The following is a 21,134-nucleotide window of genomic DNA, read 5'->3' as shown; positions in this document are numbered from 1 at the left end:
AAGAAAAAAGGTGTTTGCATTTAATGGCTTAGTATTGGGATAAAAGAAACAAGGAAAAATGAGAGATTCTAACTTGCCTCCATCAGACAGATTCGGTGCACTTATACCCCAAATGCTGACATTTTTGGTTGGAAGGAATTTTCACTGGAGCTTTACCAAAATACACTGGGTCACCTCGAGATGACCGGAAGACATGTGTCTGCCTCTCGGCCTTGACCTCACAACTCCATCTGACATCACGACATCAACTCCACTGATCTTTGGGGCAGGCTCATCAATTTATCACTTCTTGTTTACCAGCACCAGAATGGTGTTTAAAGACTTGCTCTTTTTCTTTTTTCTTTGTTGAAATCACATGGTGCAAATGACCAGTTTCCTGCTAATCGTGCCCATGAGACTCACAGAGCTCTGAAAAGTGTGGACAGGAATCATTCCCCAGAAAAGTTGGTGCCACATGCTTGACATTGAAGAAATGGCCGAAACAAAGAAGTTCCTCGACTTTCAAACCATAGCTTTCATTTGGCTTTTCTGGTCATTGCAAAGCCCAATGGTAACTACTTTTCTCAATCACTCACTGTCTGTGTTTGTTTTAATGTTAGTTGTCAGCACGGTGGCTTCAGAGACGTGCTTCCCAGCCTTGCTTAAGTCGCTTTGTTCTTGCTATTAATATTGGTCTCCACAGATGAAGTTAACTCCCCTTTAAGTGTATCCCCACTTTCTTGTGTCTGTCAGATTTGCTGGTGTTCCAAAAATACCCAAGGTGAGGCTGAATGATGGAATTTATCACGTGGTTGGAACACTGGGTCTCGTAACACCCAGTCTTACTGGGCAGGGCAGACGTGCTACTCCACGGTGCAGGGTCAGGTGATGAGTGAGTGGTAGAGAAAGGACTCTCATCCAGGGCTCCAGGCTCCCAGTTCACACCTAACGATCATTAAATTCTACATCGAAGCATTAGCATAGTTCTAAGTCTAGCCCCAAAGAGTCCGTGAGAATGACCAATGGCGTACCCAGCTTGAAGCAGAAAACCGGGACAACTGTATACTTTTAATCAGCCATCCAAGGTTGTAACCCTCCAGCTGGTTTTCAAGCATGTTTCTGTCGAGGAACAGATGGTATCCAGTGTCATCCACATACTAGAACATGCTCTCAGTGTGCCTGTCCTTGCCAGCCTCACCAGGACCGTATACGGAGGGTTTTCACGGCACCGACCTACTGTGCCCGCGTCACAGCCCGGAGCGGTGAGAGCAGTGTCCGAGCCACACTGCCTGCATCTGCAGTCCCAGTTCTGTGCCAGCGCTGTCTGTGTGGCCATGGGCGCTGATTCGCCCGCCTATCCATGCCTCGATTGCACCCCCTTTACAAAATAAGGCACCCCCTCCTTCAGAGGGTGTTTGGAGAACGCGATGCGAGAACATAAAGTGTGAAATGGCACCGAAGCTCTGCCAAGCACCACAGAAGCATCAGCTCCCACTCCACCTTCACTCCCCCAGACTGTGTAGCGAGCCCCGGATTCTGGGCCGGAACTCAAGACCAGGCAGGCGGTCTCTACACCGCAGTTCTTAAGGATCAGGTGAGACTGCGTAGCCAGGAACCGCTACGTCCCGAAAAGCCTACGGAGTGTGACAATGCCAAGCAGGCAAGCCTGAGGACACGCCACCTCACCAATTCACAAAGTTCTACGTGGAAAACCCAAAAGTAAATCACCCTCTGAAAAGTCTGGCAATGTTCCTAGTTAACTCAGATCTCTGGTTCTGAAGAGCTGCCCCCAGCCACGGAATTCCTAGGAAAAGGCCGAACTGTGGATGTTTTGCATCCCCAGCCAGAAACAGCAGAAGAACAAAGGTGTGAAGGTGCCCTGCTATTTCGGGTCTTCCTGCTATTCACCTGCCAGGGAACGCTTTATTTGGACTCTGCCATTCAATCATCTGTCCACACGGCAAAAAAGGAAAGCAAAACAAAATAATACAAATAAAAAAAAAAAAAAAAACCTAACAAAACACCTTGTATTTTAAACCCTGACAATGACTGGTCACTAGGGATGTGAACCTGTCCCCACGGCTGCCCCACAAGCAAGGCCACGGAAAGGTTCACATGCCGGCTGCGGCCTGGGCCGTGTTGGTGATCGGCCCAACACCTGGCTGAGCCCCAAGTTCATTCTAGACAAAATGGAAGGGGCTGGCGCTCCTTGCTCCCCGGGGGCATCCCTCACTCTTCCCTTCGTTCAATAAATATTTATGGGCACTTTATGTGCCACATGTTGCCCTGTGCTTTAGCAATAAAGCAGGAAAGAGAAGAGGAGGAGGGGTGGCCTTGTGGATCTTCGGAAAGGATGCATTAGTACGTGGATCTCTGCCGCCCCGTCTCCGTGGCTCCATCCCCAGGAACTCTGAGTGACCTGGACTAGGGTGGGGATTAATACACGTTTTCTACAAAAGCTGGGCTCAGGGGTAGAAGCCTTCAGGAAGAGCATGTCTCCCTCCAGTCTCTTCTCCTACATAACTGGAAATGCCCTATAAGAAAACAAAAGAAACCAAAACTCCTAAAAAGGTTCCACCTCTCGAACACCTATGCTCCCGCCCACAGCTTCAAGTAGGCCAAGCCTAGAAGGGTCACTTGAGGTTTTGGAAAGATTTACGGTTTCCTTTTAAAAACTACCTTTAGGATCCCCATGTACCCAGAGCCCCACTTCCTCATTGTCATGACTGCTCACTCAACAGTGGTGCCAACTTCTTTCTCTTCATGACCCTTCACCATCTATTCCCGTGCCCTTTCACTCCCTTTTCCCACATCCCTTGTCAAGGAAGGGACCACCCAACCCAAGAAGATAAAGGAGAGATGAACAAGGAGAAGCAGAATGCAGAAATAGGAACTTAAAATAGGATTATTCATTAAATTTAATGCTTGCACGGACTGTGTTAGGGGCTTCAGGGAGCACGCAGCCTTATGATGTCCTGCCCCGGAGGCCTGTCGTAGCGCCGATGAGCTGGCCCGCTCCACTCTAGATAGGAGGATAGGGGGCTGCTCTAGGGGGCCCTAGAGAACCAAAAGCTGACAGCAGAGGCTCTGAGTAAGTAACAGCAGGCAGGATGGGACGCGGCGTGGTGGGACCAACTTTCCTGAGGACCACCCTTCCTCTCCTGTGTCTCTCTCTCTGGGCGGTTCCCACCCTACCCTTCCCCTCCTGTCGTCTGGCTCTTCGTACTTCTCCGCTCCCCTCTTACTTCCTCTCCACGTTCATCGTGAACAAAATGTGGTGTAGAATTCCATTTCTAAGTATTGATCTTATTTATTGAGAATAATTGTATATAGCATGTACTCCAAAGTAAGGAGAAACGAAAGTTATTTCATTCAAAAGCTCTGTGCCGAACACCCCCTTCTCAAGTAACCGGACTCACGGGTGCGCTGGAGACCCTCCATGGATCCCCACCCCGCAGGTCCGTGGCTCCTTCTCTAGAGCAAAAACCCAGAGTCCAATGAGAAGGCCGAGATTAGCAAAGATTCCACACTTTACAATGCTTTAGTCATCCCAAGCTCTTGAAGTTTTTGAATTAAATTCTGAACGAATTTTGCTACTACCACATCCCGCTCTTGAGCACAGAGCTGGATGATGTAAGAACTAATGGACTGGCACTCCCCAGCAAGTCCTATTTACTACAACGCAGATGTCATGAGGACCCCACTGTACTGCATGACTGCATATAACACACAGTTCGGCCTTGAACAACGTGGGTTTGAACTGTACGAGGCCTTTTATAAGCGAGTTTTGGGTTTTTCTTTTTCAGTACTATAAATGTATTTTTTTTCTTTCTTGATACCATTTTCCTTAGCTTACTTTAAGAATACAGTATGTAATATATACAACATGCAAAATGTGCTAATCAACATCATGTTATCAGTAAGGCTTCCGGTCAACAAAAGGCTATTGGTAGTTATGTCTTTTTTAAAAAATATATATTTATTTATTCATAAGAGACACAGAGACATAGGCAGTAGAGAGACAAGCAGGCTCCATGCAAGGCCTGACGTGGGACTCAATCCCGAGACTCCAGGCTCACGCCCTGGGCTGAAGGGAGGTGCTCAACCACTGAGCCACCCAGAAGTCCTGGTAGTTAGGTCTTGAGGGAGTTAAAAGTTAGATGCAGGGAATCCCTGGGTGGCTCAGCGGTTTAGCGCCTGCCTTTGGCCCAAGGCATGATCCCGGGGTCCCGGGATTAAATCCCGCATCAGGCTCCCTCCAGGCAGCCTGTTTCTCCCTCTGCCTGTGTCTCGGCCTCTCTGTGTGTCTCTCATGAATAAATAAATAAAATATTAAAAAATAAATAAATAAAAGTTAGATGCAGATTTTTGACTCTGCAGGGTTTGGCATCTCTATGCTTCGTGTGGTTCATGGGTCACCTACATACACCATTTCTGAACCATATACTCATTTTTCTGAGTGTATGGGTCATCTCTTTCTCTTCCGTAAGCAAAGAAGAAAATTTAAGGTAATCCTGAATACACTCAAACTCAAGATAGTTATGCCATGATTCAGAAGATCAGAATCTCCAGACATGGTTTTACTTATTAGCCTCAGAAAACCGTATGCCTCTCTCCCTTCCACTCATCTAATTCCTACCCAAATTTCAGAAAACAGCCATGTTCCATCCAGTCTGAAAATCGAGGCAACACAGAAAGAATCCTTGGCAGCCACCAATATAATATGGTAGACCCATCGTCAGCCTTCTGGAAATACCATGGGTGAGGCCCCAGCTGTGAGGATCCTGTAACATGGATCATTATATTCTTACACCAATTAGCAAATATCAAAACTGACTGAGTTAGGGGGAAAGAGGTGCTTCCAGGGACCTCGTCTATAATCACTTTATTTGTGTAAGGAGAGAACTGATACATATCAAAGAAGAGTGACTCATGCTTCAGGCCTGCTCTTCCAAGTCCCCCGGGGAGGCACGGATGCATGCCTTTGCTCAGGACTGTGCCTCCTTCTCCTGCGTGCCCAGCACCTGGTACGGTGCCAGGTCACCCCAGACAGGCAGGTGCTGTTCCCCATGCAGGGAAGGCAGCACGAGGACTGGAGCAGACAGAGAAGGGAGGGGTAGACCTGGACCATCACAGAGACATCACCTGGGGAGGGGAGGCTGGGGGCACAGTCCTAGAACACGAACCACGGGAACCGAAGACACAAAGCAGGGAGAGACCATGGCGTGTTCTAGAGACAGAACAGAAACTTGAAGCCTGGATGAGCAGGACCTGCAGGAGGGGAGGATGGAGAGCTGAGGGCAGGGGACGTGAGAACGCCAAGGTCAGGATGGGAGCAGTGGGAACAGGAAGGAAAAAGCCAATGGGTAAAGCAACAGAAAGGAAAAACAAAAATTCCTGAGACCTGGAGAAGACTGGCTTCAAAGACTTAAGCCAGAGAATGAATCAGGCTGAGAGCATTGCCACCACTTGCCAGGGTGCCCTCACAACAGAGCGCCGGGGACTCGCCACCATCCTAAGATGGGGCATGGGGCTTTTGGCCCCATTGCAAGCCAAGTTCAGTCCTGCATGTAATAGTGGGTGCCCCTGATCCACGCGCGGCCGAGGGGGGCATAGCAGCTATGTTTCTGGGTACAGTCTGGTCCACCTCAGGGTCACACATAGGTCATGGCCCATGGCCTCTTGTTAGGATTTTGTACATAGGCTCTTGGGGCTGTCATTGCTCTACGTTTTGCTGCCCACTTAGAAGCAGAAGCTGATTACAAGAAATGCTCATTTCTCCCTTTCTTTCTTGGCTTAGCTACCTCCATAGGTAAACTCAAGACCTAGCAAACTCTATAGTTTGGCTGGACCAGGGAAACACAGGAGATGCACTACAGAGAAAAATACAAGGGGTGGGGGGGGGATTCCTGTTTTGATGGTAATAGATGGGCACTCACACTGTCTTGCCAGAAAGACAGATCGCATCTTCAGCTCTAAATCATTTCATCTGCAGTGATTGGTTACTTCCACGCAGAAATCCTGCCCTGGGTGTTCCCAAATGGTATCCTGAGATTCAGCTTCGAGAAACAGCAGGGAAAACATATACTCTTTTGACATAGTTATTTTTTGGAAAAATCAATGTAATAATTTTAGCTCAAGGATAGATCATGAGTGGAAAACATGCCATTTAGTAAAATAATAATAATAATAATAATACATAAGGATTCATCATCATTGATAAGACAGAACCATCCCAAAGTTCATTCCATGATGTACATGTTTTCACTTGAGATTCCCGCAAAGTCTAAGCAAAGGAGGCCACCTCTTCCAAATCCTACCAACTCCAACCTCCTGGTCTTGGGCTCCAAACTACCAGCTGGTTGCTGCTTGATAGCCCAGAACCACACAAGCAATAGAGCGGGCCGGACCTGTGCTACAATAGTCTATGCCTACCTAAGAGCTACATTCAAAGCCAGAGCCCTTACATTTAACACCTTGCCCAGTTGTCCTGCTTGCTGGTGAGAAAAGAGGAGCAGGGAAATTAGTTCCTTATACTAATCTTATATATGATTTTGATGGGTTGCTGGAACCAGTTTTTCTGGACTCTCTTTGGACATTATTAGTTAGCAAAGCTAACTGTTGCAAATAAAAGCCGTTCTCTACGCTGATGTAGCATCTCACTTGGAGGAGGCATTTTCCCTAGTTGGTTTTCGCCGACATCATAAAATTTTGCTAATTCATTTCTACTAATTGAGATTCCACTTGGACAGAGGATAAGCAAAGGTTAACATCACTGTAAGCTAAAGATCAGAGAACCACGTAGTGAAGCAAATGAAGGAGGATGGTTTGCTCCTCCTTGGACGAGGACCATTTCTTGGTTTCTCTAAAACCTCAACGCCAAACCCCAAGCATCCGTGTATGACATGGATGGTTCCCTTCTTCTCATTAGGTGGTCCCCCACTCATCAGAAGCAGTCCAGTGTGAGTCTGTGTGGCAAAAGCAATTTGCACCATGTGGCTGAAGTGATCGACGGTACGTTTTCTGTTGCTGGCGATGTGTTTTCGGAAATCACAGATATGCATGAACCGGGGCCTCCCCCTAAGCTGGTTTCCATCTGCGTGAAGCCTGCATCGGAGCTGCACGAGGGCCCCTTTCCGCTACTTCTGACTGGACGCTCATCAGTTCTTAATGCTGGAGGCCTTACTGCCGTCTCCCACAAATCAAGGGAAGGGGGCATGGCTGGGCCCCGATTCCTCCCACACCGCGGAGACCTGGGGCAGCCTCCTCCCTAAGCGCTCCATCTCGGAGGGGTGTGTGTTTTCATTTCGTTACCCCATTTCAGTCCTCTCGAATCAATGACCTTTGAAGAAGTGAACAAATGTCTGGAAAAATATCATTTCAGTGTATTAAAGGAAATTAAACGGGATAATGAATCTAACCAAGGCACAGTCCAAAATCTATAGCAGTTAGCTTTGCCCCTAGGAAGGGAGGACTTCCATTTTGGAAGAATCAATGGGCGCCTATGAAATAGGCCTTCAAAGTTTAACTCTTTCACGACACAAATGAGTTCACTGCAGGGGTGGGATGCGGCCTTTTCCTTTCCCTCCGGGAAGTTGAGTGTTAAAAGAAGGGTAGGTTCACTGGCCCCCCTCCCCCGTCCTGACTAGCCTAATGCTCAGGCATTCCCTCAGCATATGGAATAAAATGCTGACCCAATTAATCTTGAATTCCAGCCAGCATCTGTGACTCCAAGGTGTCTCAACAGCGGGAAAGCCACTAGAAAAACCAATAATATCATACAGTCCCCTTCCAGACTCATCAGATTGCTTGCCTAGCTCTTTCTGCTATCTCCGCTGTCAGATGGGACACTAGGGGGTGTCCTGGCAAGCCAGGGCACTCACCAGCCCCCACGGTCGGTCCGCCGCGCCAGGCCACAGACAGCCCCGCATGGGGCCCTAACAGAAACCTCTCGGGAGCACAGACACGTTAGGAATGGGGCTAATCTGGTGGAGAGTCTCCTGTCAGCTGCTGAGATTCCAGTTGGCTTCAGAAAATAAATGCAGAGGATACGTCAAATCCATTTTTATTTCTAATTAAAACAGATGGCAGGTCTCCTCCCAGCAGCAAGCTTGCTCATGTATTGACATATTTGCGACTAAACACCCCTTCTCCTAACCTACCCGCGCACACCCGTGTACATGTGTACGTGCGAAGACACGCTCGGCATCTGCATCTGTGCTACACGCGCAGGCACCACCAATCCTCTGAAATTCATTTTCTTTCTTTATTCAGAGCATCCTCAAAACAGTAAAAGATGACCTTTGGGAGACTGCGCGTACCCAAATCTAATCATTTCTGGGTTTTTCTTCTTCTGATCCCAGTGTTTATACTTTCCAGCTGCCCGGTCCTGTCATCCTGCCTAAGGTGTGGACCCACTTTGCCCTGTGGTTTTTTTAATTGGCAAATAATGATAATGCAGCTCCCCCAACAAAAAGCGGAATGCAGAATGGAAAGTAGATCTCCCCAAATGCACTCTCTTAAAACCACAGTGATGATGACCATGTTTGTTCATTTTCTTCCAGCACAATTTGGTAGATGGCTTCCTTTCACTTAACATGATTTCATAAGTGTTTTTCTAGGATACTAAGTAATCTTTATAATTATCATTCTAATGGCCACACTGAGTGGACGTACACCACCGTTTACTTAACCGTTTACCTATTGTTAGGCTTTTAGTTGCTTCCATTTTCCACTCTTTGAAGCTGGAATGAACATTTTTATATAAGCTATTAATTTAAAGCACACAGATGAGTCTCCATCACTAATCTAAAAATACAAGGTTTATATATTTACAACTCACATTTGATTATGCACTTTAATTTGAGGGTAATTAAGACATTTACATTCCGAACAGCTCCTCGACATCGAGCTCTCCCCGAGCCAGACGGGCTCAACCGTGACTCGCCGTATTCACCTCAAGACGGCACAGTCCGATGAATTCCAAAACACCATTTTCTTATGAAAAATAAACTTGATGAACTCCCGCTGCTGGGAGCCAAGAGATTAACTCCAAGAACCAGAGCCCACGGTCCTCGGAGGTGACATGGCCAGGGCGAGCCAGCACAGAACATGCCCATGTGGCTTCCCGAGGAGTCCAGCCCTCCGGGCAGCCCCCACCACGTCTGTGCCCAGGGACAGGTGCGCTCCTGGGACCCACCTGGAGCTTCTCTGCACAACTTGCACCCGGAGACCCTGTGACAGGCCGAGGAAATTACTCAGACAAGTTCCAGCCTTTGGATGCTTTCTGAGGTTCACTGCAGGGCACTTCCTTCAGGCTTACAGGTTTCCCTGGGCAGGGCAGTGGTTCAGTGCCTTGGGATTTAGAGGGATCCAGGCAGGGGCCCTCAAAGGGCAGGACTCCCAGCAAATTACCAAAAAAAACAAAAAAACAAAAAAAATTTGAGGTTCAATTTCTCAATCTGTAGTTTGAGGACAGCAATAATGCGTCCCCTGAGAGGCTGCCCTGAGGGTCAAGGAGGAGATGCAAGTGCCCTGCAGACAGTGCTGGCATTTGATAAGAGAAGTGCACGCGGACTGCGCGTTGACATCACACCGTAACGCGTGCACACTAATCGCTGAATGAATGAGTGCAGGCACGACGGATGAATGAAGTGTGCCACAAGGTATGACCGGCGGGATGTCTTCTGTTAGAACGCCCATATTTCCTTTCCTGACAAAAACATTTCCTTAATGATCTCTACCAGCCCGCATCCCCCCGCCCCATGAACAGTAAGTGAACGCCCTGGAAAGGGGTAACCATTTCATATGAAAAGTAATTCTTAACGTCCAGGAAAATTGCATTCTAAAGCTTTAGAAAACGCCACCCAGGCATCAAAAGGTGCACAGATCTCCATCTGAAATCCAAATAAGTCAACTATTAAGAATCCTTTGATGTCTTACTTATCAGTGGGATGAGGACAATTCAATTTCTACCACTTTAAAACCGAATTCACCAACAAACTACCCTGAGGAAAAAAAGAAAAAAAAATCCCCAAGTACCACCATGATTTTTACTAATAGGAAAATGATTTTTATATACTTAGCAACTCCCTGTAAAACCGAGAAGAGCTTAGAATTGCTTTATTATTATTATTATTTTGCCACTGGCAATTAATTTTTCGGATTTGTTTTATTAGGTTGATGGTTGGGTCCAAGATTCAGAATATCTTTCCAAACCAGCAGACTGATGTAAGAAAATTATTTCAGTGCAGTTCCTGGCAAATCGCGGTGATGAATAGCATGGTAGGACAAACTTATTCAGACACACATTTTTCAGGAGTGGCAAGGAAAAGGCTGAAAAATCACTAGTAAATTGCTTTTTGTAAAAATGCTCTCCCTTTCAAATTTTCCCTAGTAGGAAGGTCTTCTGCAGAATGATGGCACAATATAGTGTGACAGAGCTGGACAACAAAGAGGCAGTTCAAGAGTGATTATGAGATAGGAGGGTTGAGATTTAATTTTCTCATTATCCCCCCCAACACACCCACGTGCCTTCCCCACACCAAGTCCACTTTAACCTGTTGGGGTAAGTGTCTGTAAAAGATCTATATTACCTGCCTTCAGCAGCCATGCTCTACCCTCCCCACTCTCCAGAATCTAGTTCTCCCAACACAGCGCCAGGAGATGATGCGGCTCCTTTCCATTCCTTCCCTTTACAGGTCTCTCCAAAACTGCCGGGAGGCCTCCAGCTATCCTCAGCACCTAGTAAAGCTCCAGAAGCCAAAGAAGGCTTATGCTCGGTCTTCTCCAGACTTCCTAGGAGATGGACCGTTTTGGGTAATTCCTTAGTCAGAGGACACACAGATGCAGAATGTGGCACGAGGACGTGGCTCCCTCCTGGCTCAGCACAGAGCTGGGCCTTTTCCAGATGAGCCCTTGAGAACAGGCACCTTCTAGATCATCCATGCCCCCGGGTGTCAGGACACTGCCATCTGTTCCTGGTCATTCACTCTGCTCTCCTATGCCCGTCCCTTTCAGGGACACACTCCAGCACCCACGATGAACGGTCTGGTGTGGTGGTTCTTACCCAGGGGTGGCTGTGCTCTGCCACCCCCCAGAGCCCTTTGGCAATGTCTGGAGACCTTTCTAGCTGCATACTGAGAGGCTGCTCCTTCCATCTAGTGGGTAGGAGCTGGGATGCTGCTCGACATTTCTGCGTGCACAGGAGAACAGTCACCCAGCCTAAATGCCCGGAGCGCCAAGGCTGACAAACCCTGGCCCTCTGACTTACACCAAATTCTGCAGAGCGGATTTCTGCTGTCCTCCAACATGACTGCCAGTTCATCGTCATGGCATAAGTGATGAAATAATTAAGTTTTCTCTAAGCCTTTTTGTTCAGTGAGTCTAGTGGAGACCTGCAGAGTGCCAGGGCCACGCTGGTTTGTGATGCAGAGGCCAATTTAACAGAGTGTCCAGACTGCAGGGAGAGGCAGTTCTAGAACAAAGTCTCACATGAGGACTCTGGGCTTCTCCCCACTTCTTTTCCTTCACCAGACCACCATGCCCATTGGCCCGCAATCCTAACCCAATAAGAACTAAGAGTAGAGGGAGGTGTCCTGCCTGTGTTGGACATTTGACATCATGATAAACAGCATGACCTCAGGCATCTGGGAGATAAGGATCCGGCTCCTGCCTGTATGTCCTACTTACTGTGTGACATTAACAAATGACATAACCTCTCTGATCCCCACTTTGCTCCTTCAAATGGGCCGCACGGCACGGAAGGTGTTAGGTATAGTCTTCATACATCAGCGGAGCTCCTGGCGGCCCACTCACTCACTGACTTCTAGAGCGGCTGTGACGACTCACCCAGTTCCCTGGTCATTTCTGGAGAAGCGACCCTGGAGGTTTCAGTCCCGGGTTCACAGGCTCCTCCCACGACAGACCAAAGGGCCTGTCAACAGGTGGACCAGGCAGTGCGGCCAGGGCTGGTTCTCATTCTGCTAGCTCGTGTCCATGACCCTGCCTCTCTGCACACGGTGCTCCAACGCCAGGCCCCTGCACACCCCAGTTCCCCCCATCTATTTTCTTCTCAAACACAAACTCACAAACAACATAACTATATTTTCTTCCTTTAAGTTCAGCCCACAAGAAAATTCTTCCACGTGCGATGAGCAGCTGTGAATCTGCCTGATAAAGTGAAGGCATTTACCCCACTGGTATTCCCCAGAGGGATCGTCGGCCACCTGCACCTTTTTAGATGCATTTAATAATTCAGCCCAAGATGAATTTGCATGATTAACATAAAGCCTTGTGATTTTATTTTCTTTCAGGATTTAAATACTGAAACAACCACCATTGTTTTCATTTTCAGAGGTTGTGATCAAAACACAAAACTTGATTCTAGAATGAATAATTTCTTTTAAAGAAAAAAAAAGTATTTTCAAATACCACTCTCCCCAGAATCAAAGAAAAGAGTTGCTAACGCTGTCCTTGTAGACGCAGGGAAACCCAGTGTTCTTCTCTAGGGCTAGTGTTAACCCATTAGAGGCAAGCCACAGCGCAAAGACTCATCCTTTCTGGTCTCCCCATAGAGCAGGATGCCGTGTCGTCCCATGGCATCCATAGCGGCTAAGACAAATAGATTCATTTGAGTCCCTCGTGTAGGGCTCTCCACATTTATCTGATCAGGACTTCGAATCTCCAATAAGAAAACAGCAATTCTCTTGGATTCCAATAATAGATTAATCACGTCATCCTCAAAAACTAGTAAAAACCCAAACCGAGTAAGATGCATTTGGAAAACCATCTGCCTATGAAGTGGGGACGTGTATGTGAAATGATAATTTGCAAAGCGGAAAGAGGCAGCATCGTTGGGCTTCTTGATGAATATAGTAAAACAGGTTTGTCTAATGGGGAAACATGCATTACTATCAAAAGAAACGAGTGTATCCCACATGGAAAAGCAAGCAGGCTTTAATATCTGAGAAGCATTTCAAGCTGTGCCTGCCAGCAATTCTCCGCCTGTCTGATTTTCCTTAACATAAAGGCCAGCCTCACCTGTTTAAAAAATAATTAGGAAGCAGGCGGTAGTCCCGTTCGCTGGAAGTCGGTGCGGCGCGTGTGTTCGCGTGTGTGTTTCTGTGTCCCTGACGTCTGTGTTGCTGTTTCTGAACGCAGGAATCATGGTCAGTAAGGAAACCAGCAAATGCGTACTCACGACGTCCGAGGGTGAAGTGGAACCTGCCGCCTGCCTGGCCCTGGAGATGAAGTATGCCCTGGATCCCAACCGGCAGATTAAAAAACGGAATAAAGCCCTACAGGTGCGGTTTAAGGATATCTGCGAGGCGCAGAATGAGCAGCGGGACGCGCAGCTCCCGGCGGGGCCGCCGGGCGACAGGCGGGAGGCCAAGCCCGCGTCCTCCAGGGCGGCCTACCGCAAGTACATGACCGTGCCCGCTCGCAGGTCCATCCCCAATGTCACCAAGAGCACGGGCGTGCAGACCTCGCCGGACCTCAAAAAGTGCTACCAGACCTTCCCTCTGGACCGCAAGAAAGGGAACCTCAAGGGCATCCCGGCGGCGGACGCCTTTAAAAGTCAAAACAACGGGTTCGGGCCGGACGCCAAGGACCAGCGCGAGGAGGGCCCCGGGGAGGCCGGCCGGCCGTGGGGAGGCGGCCGGGTGCCCAAGGCGGCGGCCCCGGTGGCCCACTCGGACGAGCACGTGGACGCGCTGGAGCGGCCGGCCGCGGTCAACTGTGCGGAGCCGGGCGGCGGCCCTGCCGAGGCCAGCTGCCCAGACGGGGCCCTGCCCGACGCCCCGGGGCCCGAGCCCGCGCTGCCCGGGAAGCCGAGGCCCGGCCGCGCGACGCCGGACACCGACGAGGCCGCTCCAGCGGCCCACGGGACGCTGTTTAAGACGGAGGTGGCCGCCGTGTACGCGCCTGCCCCCGGGCCCCGGGGCCCCGAGGCCGCCTGGTCAAACCCCGGCGCCCCGGGCGAGCGGCCCCTCTGCCCGGCGGCCGAGCAGGAGCCCAGGAGGGCCGCGCGCCTCGACGGGCTCCGGGCCGCCCCGGGCCCCGCGGCCGCCTGCTCGCCCCCGACGCAGTGCCTGTCCCCCGAATGTAGTGAGCAGCCCCCGCAGACTCGAGCCCCGCCGGGGGAGGAGAGCCAGCTTTGCCCCCCGGCCGCCACGGCGGGCGAAGAATGCCGACAAATCGTGCCTCACACGGAGGTGGTCGACCTGAAAGCACAGCTGCAGGTGATGGAGGACCTGATCAGTTCCAGCCAGGAAACCATCAAAGTGCTCTTGGGGGTCATTCAGGAGTTGGAGAAAGGAGAAGCCCACCGGGAAGGGTATGTATGCCCACGTTTCTCGTGAAGCTGTGCGGGCTCACCCCCCGCAGGGGCCCCATGTAGCCTCCAGTGCCCAGACCCGTAGCCAGAGCAGTGCCAGCATGCGGACAGGTGATAGTCCGAGGACAGCGCAAGCTCAGAGGGGGGGGCCTGGGTTATTTTGTGAGGCTAGGACTTCACTGTATACTCGCCGTGAAGACGTACTTGGTGCTTGGCATTCATCTGCCTGGCCTGGAATTTAAATCCTATACCTCTGTTTTGAATGAATGAAACGACGGGTCTTAACTTTGGATGTCCTAGGACAAAAGGTTTATTAGGATATGGATGAGGTATAACAGGTACACCAGTCCAAAAGGGCTAAATGAGAGAACCACTCGCCTCTTAGGAATCCTATGACAGAAGAAAAAAAGAATTGAAATGGCATCTGCAAAGCAAATGCTGACTTGGTTATATTAAATCATTAGAGTAACATTGATATTCAGGACTGTACAAGGCCTCACACAATAGAGGGTATGTTTCTCTGTCCCGCTGTGGAGCTCCTAGAAGCAATGCTTAGCCTTAGGCAAGCCCTGTCTGTGTGATTAGGAGACTGTGCCTTTCCCCCTATGAGTTGTCTTCTGTGTGCAGCTGGGCTAGAGAGGGAATCATACCCAGTTGGCGGCCAAGACCACCCAGCATTGATAACAGAGTGCTGAGTTTTGTTTTCCATCTTTTGAACTTGGAAATTGTGCGGCAGCAAATTTAAAGGCAGCTGACCTAACAGTAAGGATGGTGGCCGTGAGCCCCCTAGCTAGAAGGACCCGGCAGTGTGCTTCACGGAAACAAATATGCCAGCAGTGCTCCAGTGCCACACTTCTCGAGAAACATTGCCCATGGCTTCTGGCCTTCATCTTGACTGCCAGGTTTTCTGTTTCCCATTTCCCCTCGGCACAGTCTGGACTCCCTGCAGCCTGTGGTCTGGAGGGGGGTTCTGAGGCATGTGGTTAGTTAGTTGTGCTTAGTTCCCACCCTGGGGACCTCTACCCCTGGTTATGTGAGCTAGAAGCCAGCATGAAGGGAAGCCAAGAAATGCATCACCGGGGCAGCAGATCACCGATGCACAGTTTCCTCAGGAGGATTTTTGTGCTTTGGTTGTACCGTGTTTGGTGTTTGCGTATGGCAAACAAGGGGGAGGAAACGGTCTCTACGGCCCAAAGCAGTAGGTGAGGCTTAGGCCATGGCTCCAGAGGCAAGGTGCCTGGTGCAGGTTCTGCACCTGGTTTCTGGCTTTTCCAACTGACTGCAGGTGACCCATCTGTAAGAAGAGTTGGTTCTCAAGAACTCCACACGCCCCCCCCCCACCCGCCCCGCCATGCAAAGTACAGTCTGCATTTGATGGTATTTAGCTGTCAGCCAATCATAAGCTAATCTCTGTGGAGATCAGTGATAACCTAACATTATAGAATGTTTTCAAAAGGCCTCTTTCAGCCTTGGGTTTACATTTCCATTTTCATCCCATTTCAGTCATTTAGACTTGAATACGTACACATCCGAAAGCAACACGCTCAGGTGGGTCTAACAAGGGACTAGGCAATCGGGAGACCACATTCCCACCGAAGACTGAACAAGCCTAACAGGGTCCCAATAGGGACCCATTCCCTGACTTCGATACAGCTTGTAGTGACTGGAATCAGACAGCGAGATAGGAAGATACCAACATTACTTGCTGGAGCATCCCCCCCCCCCAAATTAAAACCAAGCCACCAAACGGTATAAAGCCAAATGCATATGCTAAATGTGTATGCTCACAAGGGGAGGTGCCAAGCTAAAAGCCCGCCAAGGCTGAACACACATGGATACGCCATGAAAGGAGAATCACATTTAGATGTGTCCTCCTTATACTATTAGAACAAGTGTAGAGATTTGTTTTACATGAGTTCTCTGCAACGCTGCCAGTCTACACGGTGCTCTTGCACTTACTGAGACATCTTTAGGGTGGGGATTCTGACTCTGAGGACCTGGGCCAAGGGCTCCACTCCTCTGTTTTCCATGTCTTCACCCGTAGATTGGAGATCATCACTCATCCTATAGATGGAAGTAGAGGATGATGTGGGGTGACCCTCTAATGCAGTTAGCCCACAGCCAGGTGCATCTGAATGGGTTGATAACTGCAGTGGCACGAGCACTGATTGGTCTAGTCAAAGATGCTGGGGTTTGGGGAACACTTAGCAGCCCCACATCTGAGTCCAGTGTGACAAATGTACCCGCCACACTCGCAGCACATAGGCTTCCACCAATATTCTTCCTACAAGCCCTGAGCTGCTCTATCCAGTAGAGTACCCACCAGACACAAACTCCGATTAATTACAACTCAGATTAATTACAATTGTAAATTCAGTGTTTCGGTCCTACTGGGAACATCTCAGGTGCTCGAGAGCCATACGTGTTGACTGGCCATTGCATAGTACACGAGCACTGCCAAGGTTATAAGACATCCTTCACCCCGGTCTCCCCAAAATGGGGCACAGCGCCTGGCTCTTAACTGTATGAGGACTGAGCACCACAGATCAAGGCAAAGGGTGAGCTGAGTTTAAAATCAATCCCTAGTTCAACTGCTGCCTGCACATGAAGAGCTTGCTGCAGAACAGCAGTTGAGTGTCCTGGTGAATTCCCACATCTCTTCTAGACGTTCCCTTCCACCTCGATCTCTGAGCCCTCTGGACTTGGGTAACAGTCACATGACTTCAAACTCCAAGGCCATCCTAGAGGTGGGCCCTCTTGCCAATGCCCGAGGTCATTAATTTGGCCAAATTCCACCATTCTTTACCATGGCAGGATGTGGGAGGCCAGCAGCCTCACAGATGTGCAGAGAAGAGGCAAGCTCCTTCTCTATCCCTCTCCTGGGTTTCTGACACCAGCACGGAGCTGGAGGGTGGAAGACAGGTGTGTTGGCTCATCTATAACAACTGGTACTGGGGGTGGGGCAACAGCATTTGCTGATTTCCGTGGTGTAAATATTGCTGTCGTGGCCAATTTCAACCAGATCACAAAATCTGGAAAATTTAACGTTCCGCTCTTTTGAGCATTAAGCCATTCCCCTGAAGGGCATGCTCCAGGACCATCACGCTAAAGGAGGAATTTGCAGGACTTATTGTACGTATTCCATCTAAGCCAGTGGAATAGGTGTTCTCGTTGCATCTCATGGTTTAAAAAAAAAAAAAAAAACTACACAGATTATTATATAGTCATTATGTAACACTGACAAAGAATTTCATGACCAAGTTAAAATACTAGTAGAGTTTTCTAGAGTTTACAAAATCATCAACAGTGGAGGATGCTCAGAAGCTGGGTAAAATCAGTTTCTCTCCCTGTCTTCCACCCCTAATTAAGCACGGAGAGCCTACTTTGTAAAGAGTTTGCCCACACTGGGAGGAGACCTAGTGAGGACAGGCTTTTTTTTTTTTTTTTTAAGATTTTATTTATTTATTCATGAGAGAGAGGGGGGCAGAGACAGAAGAAGCAGGCTCCATGCAGGGAGCCTGATGTGGGACTCGATCCCGGGACTCCAGGATCACACCCTGGGCTGAAGGCAGGCGCTAACAGCTGAGCCACCCAGGGATCCCGAGGACAGGCATCTTACATGCATTCTGGGACACACGACTTTGAGTCCCAGTACAGATCTCCCTCCAAAACCCACATGGCACGGTGAGGCCAAGGGCCTGCTCTGGTTTATGATGTTAGGACAGAGCCAGGGAGGGCAATACTCTTGGAACTTGGCTAGCGTCCAGGGCCCAACTTCTGTTTCTCGAAGAACACCGAAAGTATAACCTTTCCATAGGATTTCTTTTCACTAGTGAGTTTGCACAAACTGTGTGCCTGAGTCTGTCAGAAAAGCTTCTTGAGCTCTTCTGTGCGTGAGAATTCCTATGTCACCAACCCCAACCACATTCAGTAGCTTCCAAAGTATTTTTCGTGAGGTTCATTAATCTCATTTGCTTATGTAGATTTCCAAAAGGCCGTGGCAGTGTTTTCTGCTCAGGAAAGTTACTTAATCTCAGGGAGCTTCAAGGTCCTCTCCTACCAAGCCAGGCTACTAGGAGCTTAAAGATGATGTCTGCAAAAGCTAGAAGCAGAAACCAGCACCCAGTGGGCACCGAGGAAGGGACGTGTCCTAATAGCATTTCAGAGGATGCATTCCATACGTAGGTAGCTGTGCAAGAAGTATTCCAAATCATGTCTTTTAGTCCCTTGTAAAACGTTTGGGCAGTTCGCTAAAATCGCTCACTTTATGCAGTGCGGGCAGCTTGTGGTCAGTCTGCTTGCATGAATGCCAAGAATTATCCTGCTTATTTCAGAGCTCTCCGTATTATTCTTGTCTCTTCCCAGAAAGCTCAGGGTCACACAGGCTGCCTCAATAGGCCACTAATGTAGTTGTCGAAGGCCGAGAACCCAGCAAACGGGGCACTGAGTTTAAAAACCCAAGTACTTCTTGTAACAGCTGTAATTCCCCAGAGCAGCCATGGGCTGCTCGGGCAGGAGACACTCTGACCCACGAGCTCCGGATCTGAAATGCTCCTGCTGTGCCATCACCAGCCAATGGGATGGGCACTCCATGGGGAGACGGTTATTTACTTCTGAGACGGCACCCCAGCACACTGAGCGTCTCCGTGGGTTCGGTGGTGGTGACAGCCTAATGTTACTCTATTCAGAGAAGACCCGAAACAACATGAGGCGCTTCAGTCGAGCTATCATACATGAGGGCAGGATCTGTCGCTACCCAGAGTGAAGTGGGCCCTTTCACCGGTCACATCTCTCCCGGCGTCAGCTGGGTGTTACCTGCAGGCCTGGGTGTTGGGGGGCAAAAAAGGAGAGAGCAGAACCCGGGCCATTCCGTGCCGTCAAATGTGATGGATAGGCAGAGATGAAATCTTGAAGCCCGGAGGCTTTGCAGCTGTACTGAGTCAGAGCAAATGTGAGACCATCACTTTAAAGAAGAAAATCCTAAATAACAAACCAGCCCAAGGACTCCAGCAGCTTGCAGGGAGGGCTGTAAACCCAGTGACCCAGTCTCCCGTTCATCCCTGCTACCACTCTCGGGGCCCTGTCCAGCCGGGTCAGCCTCACCGAGAAAGAGTCTTTCTCTGTGACGGGAGGTCCAGGGCACACGGGGAGAGCAAGGAAAAAATAAGCCAAGGGAATCCCCCTGAGACCGGGGACCCTTTGAGGGCAGTGCTCACGGTGGCTTTGAAGACGAAACAGGTAGGAATAAAGACCTGAGGGCAGCAACAAGTTAATGCAAACCCAGCGTGGAATCCTGTGTTGTTGGTCCAGCTTTGCTTTGCTTTTAATCACTAAAGCAAGGAGGCCGGCCACACAGCGGGTGAAGGTATGTGCAGCTACTCACGTCTAGAGGGGGAGGAAAAAAAAAAAAATCAGGCTTTCAGGATCTATGTTTATTTGAAGACCTCGGAGTCACCTTTCGACCTGGCAGATGTTGGCACACTTTTCCTACAAAGGGCCAGATAGTAAATATTTTTGGCTTTGAAGGCCACAGCCGTCTCTGTTCAAACGATTCAGCTCTGCCACAGTATCATGAAAGCAGTCACAGGCAGTATGTATACAAATGAGGGTGGCTGTGTTCCCGTGTAACTAGGCACGTAACAGCCAGTAGCCGGATCTGGGCCATAAGCACAGTTTGCCACATGGTCTTGTAAACGGAAGGACCACATTTACTCAGCTGAAAACCAGGTCAGAAGACGGGTGAGGGACAACGCCAGGGGTGTGACTAGCAGACGGACAGGCGTACCATTCATTGCATGTTCGGAAGGCCTCGACCAAGAGTCTCCTACCCGCTGAGCCATGGACCAGGCAAGGAGAGGAAACAAGTCCGATGAGCTCAGGCTCGCGGCGGAAGCATCCCCAGGCCACTGCTGGTCAGTTTGTTCCAAGCCTACGCTTGACTGTTCATCATCAGCCCATGCAACCTGCAGGGTTCTGCTTGCGAACTCCGTGTGTGTAGGTCATTCATGTATATATAATTTGCACGTAATTTGCACGTTTACATACATGACAGCATTTGTTTAAAACGTGAAGGTGTCACCGTCCCACCAGCAGGAATAAGAGGTCATCCCAGCACATGTTTGTGTGCCGTGACGTGCTTTCACCTGGATATCGATGCTAGATGGACAGAAGTGATATCCTTGCTTTCTCTTATGTCCCTGTATTGACAAATCCCTCAGAATCAGGCACTCTTCAGAAGGACCTGTCAGGGGATGAGAAATCTCTCCGAAGTTCCCTTCGTTATCCATGCCCAAACAGAATAAATAAATACTGCCTCACAATTACAGGGGAAGCATAAGGGGACAGCTGAAGTCACAGAGCAGGATGGGCCAACATGGGAATCCGTGCACCCCCGCGGCAGCCAGGACATGAACACAGAACCACCGAGTCTCAGCGTGAGACTGACTCGGAACATCCGAGAGCCCCTGCCAAGAGCCAAGGGAGAAGCTGGGCACAGGAAGGCAGTCCCGGCTCCACGGGACTGGGCATCCTCTGGACGGGCTGGGCTTGCTCTTGCCAAACCCACCCACCTATTGAGATGGAAACCTTCCACCTGGTTAGCTGGAATGGCCGCATTTCGAAGACGGGAGGTGGGTGGCCGTTAGAGGTTCCGCAGACAACCCTTGTGGGTCTCCTCTGGAATGAGTCCTGTGTGTCGCCTTCCGGCGCCTGGCACGATGCATCACAGAAGAGCGGGCCACTGTGAGCAGCAGAGGGAACGCAGCACCCGGCATCGAGATCAGGAGCACAAAGCTCCTCATTCCCTGCCAAATGCACT

At 49.6% G+C, this 21,134-nt stretch overlaps 2 protein-coding genes across 9 annotated transcripts in view; one reads left to right on the top strand and one right to left on the bottom strand.

The window, feature by feature from the left end:
* The window catches only part of DOCK1 (dedicator of cytokinesis 1), a 494,693-nt gene that overhangs the window by 242,369 nt on the left and 231,190 nt on the right, over positions 1–21,134 (bottom strand). The window lies entirely within an intron of this gene.
* Positions 1–21,134, top strand: part of INSYN2A (inhibitory synaptic factor 2A) — a 58,523-nt gene that overhangs the window by 5,888 nt on the left and 31,501 nt on the right. For 6 of the 7 annotated variants that reach the window (XM_025467632.3, XM_025467634.3, XM_049103509.1 and 3 more), the window contains one exon: positions 13,141–14,317. In XM_025467632.3, coding sequence (XP_025323417.1) covers positions 13,146–14,317 — 1,172 coding nt within the window. In that variant the 5' untranslated portion in view covers positions 13,141–13,145. Of the gene's footprint in view, positions 1–10,684; positions 10,798–13,140; positions 14,318–21,134 lie in introns of those variants that run through there. The other variant, XM_025467627.3, reaches the window with a different exon arrangement.

This window comes from Canis lupus, chromosome 28 (assembly GCF_003254725.2).
Source record: "Canis lupus dingo isolate Sandy chromosome 28, ASM325472v2, whole genome shotgun sequence".
NCBI lineage: Eukaryota > Metazoa > Chordata > Mammalia > Carnivora > Canidae > Canis > Canis lupus.
The sequence above is the reverse complement of the archived record's forward strand: the minus strand, read 5'-3'. Positions and strand labels throughout refer to the sequence as shown.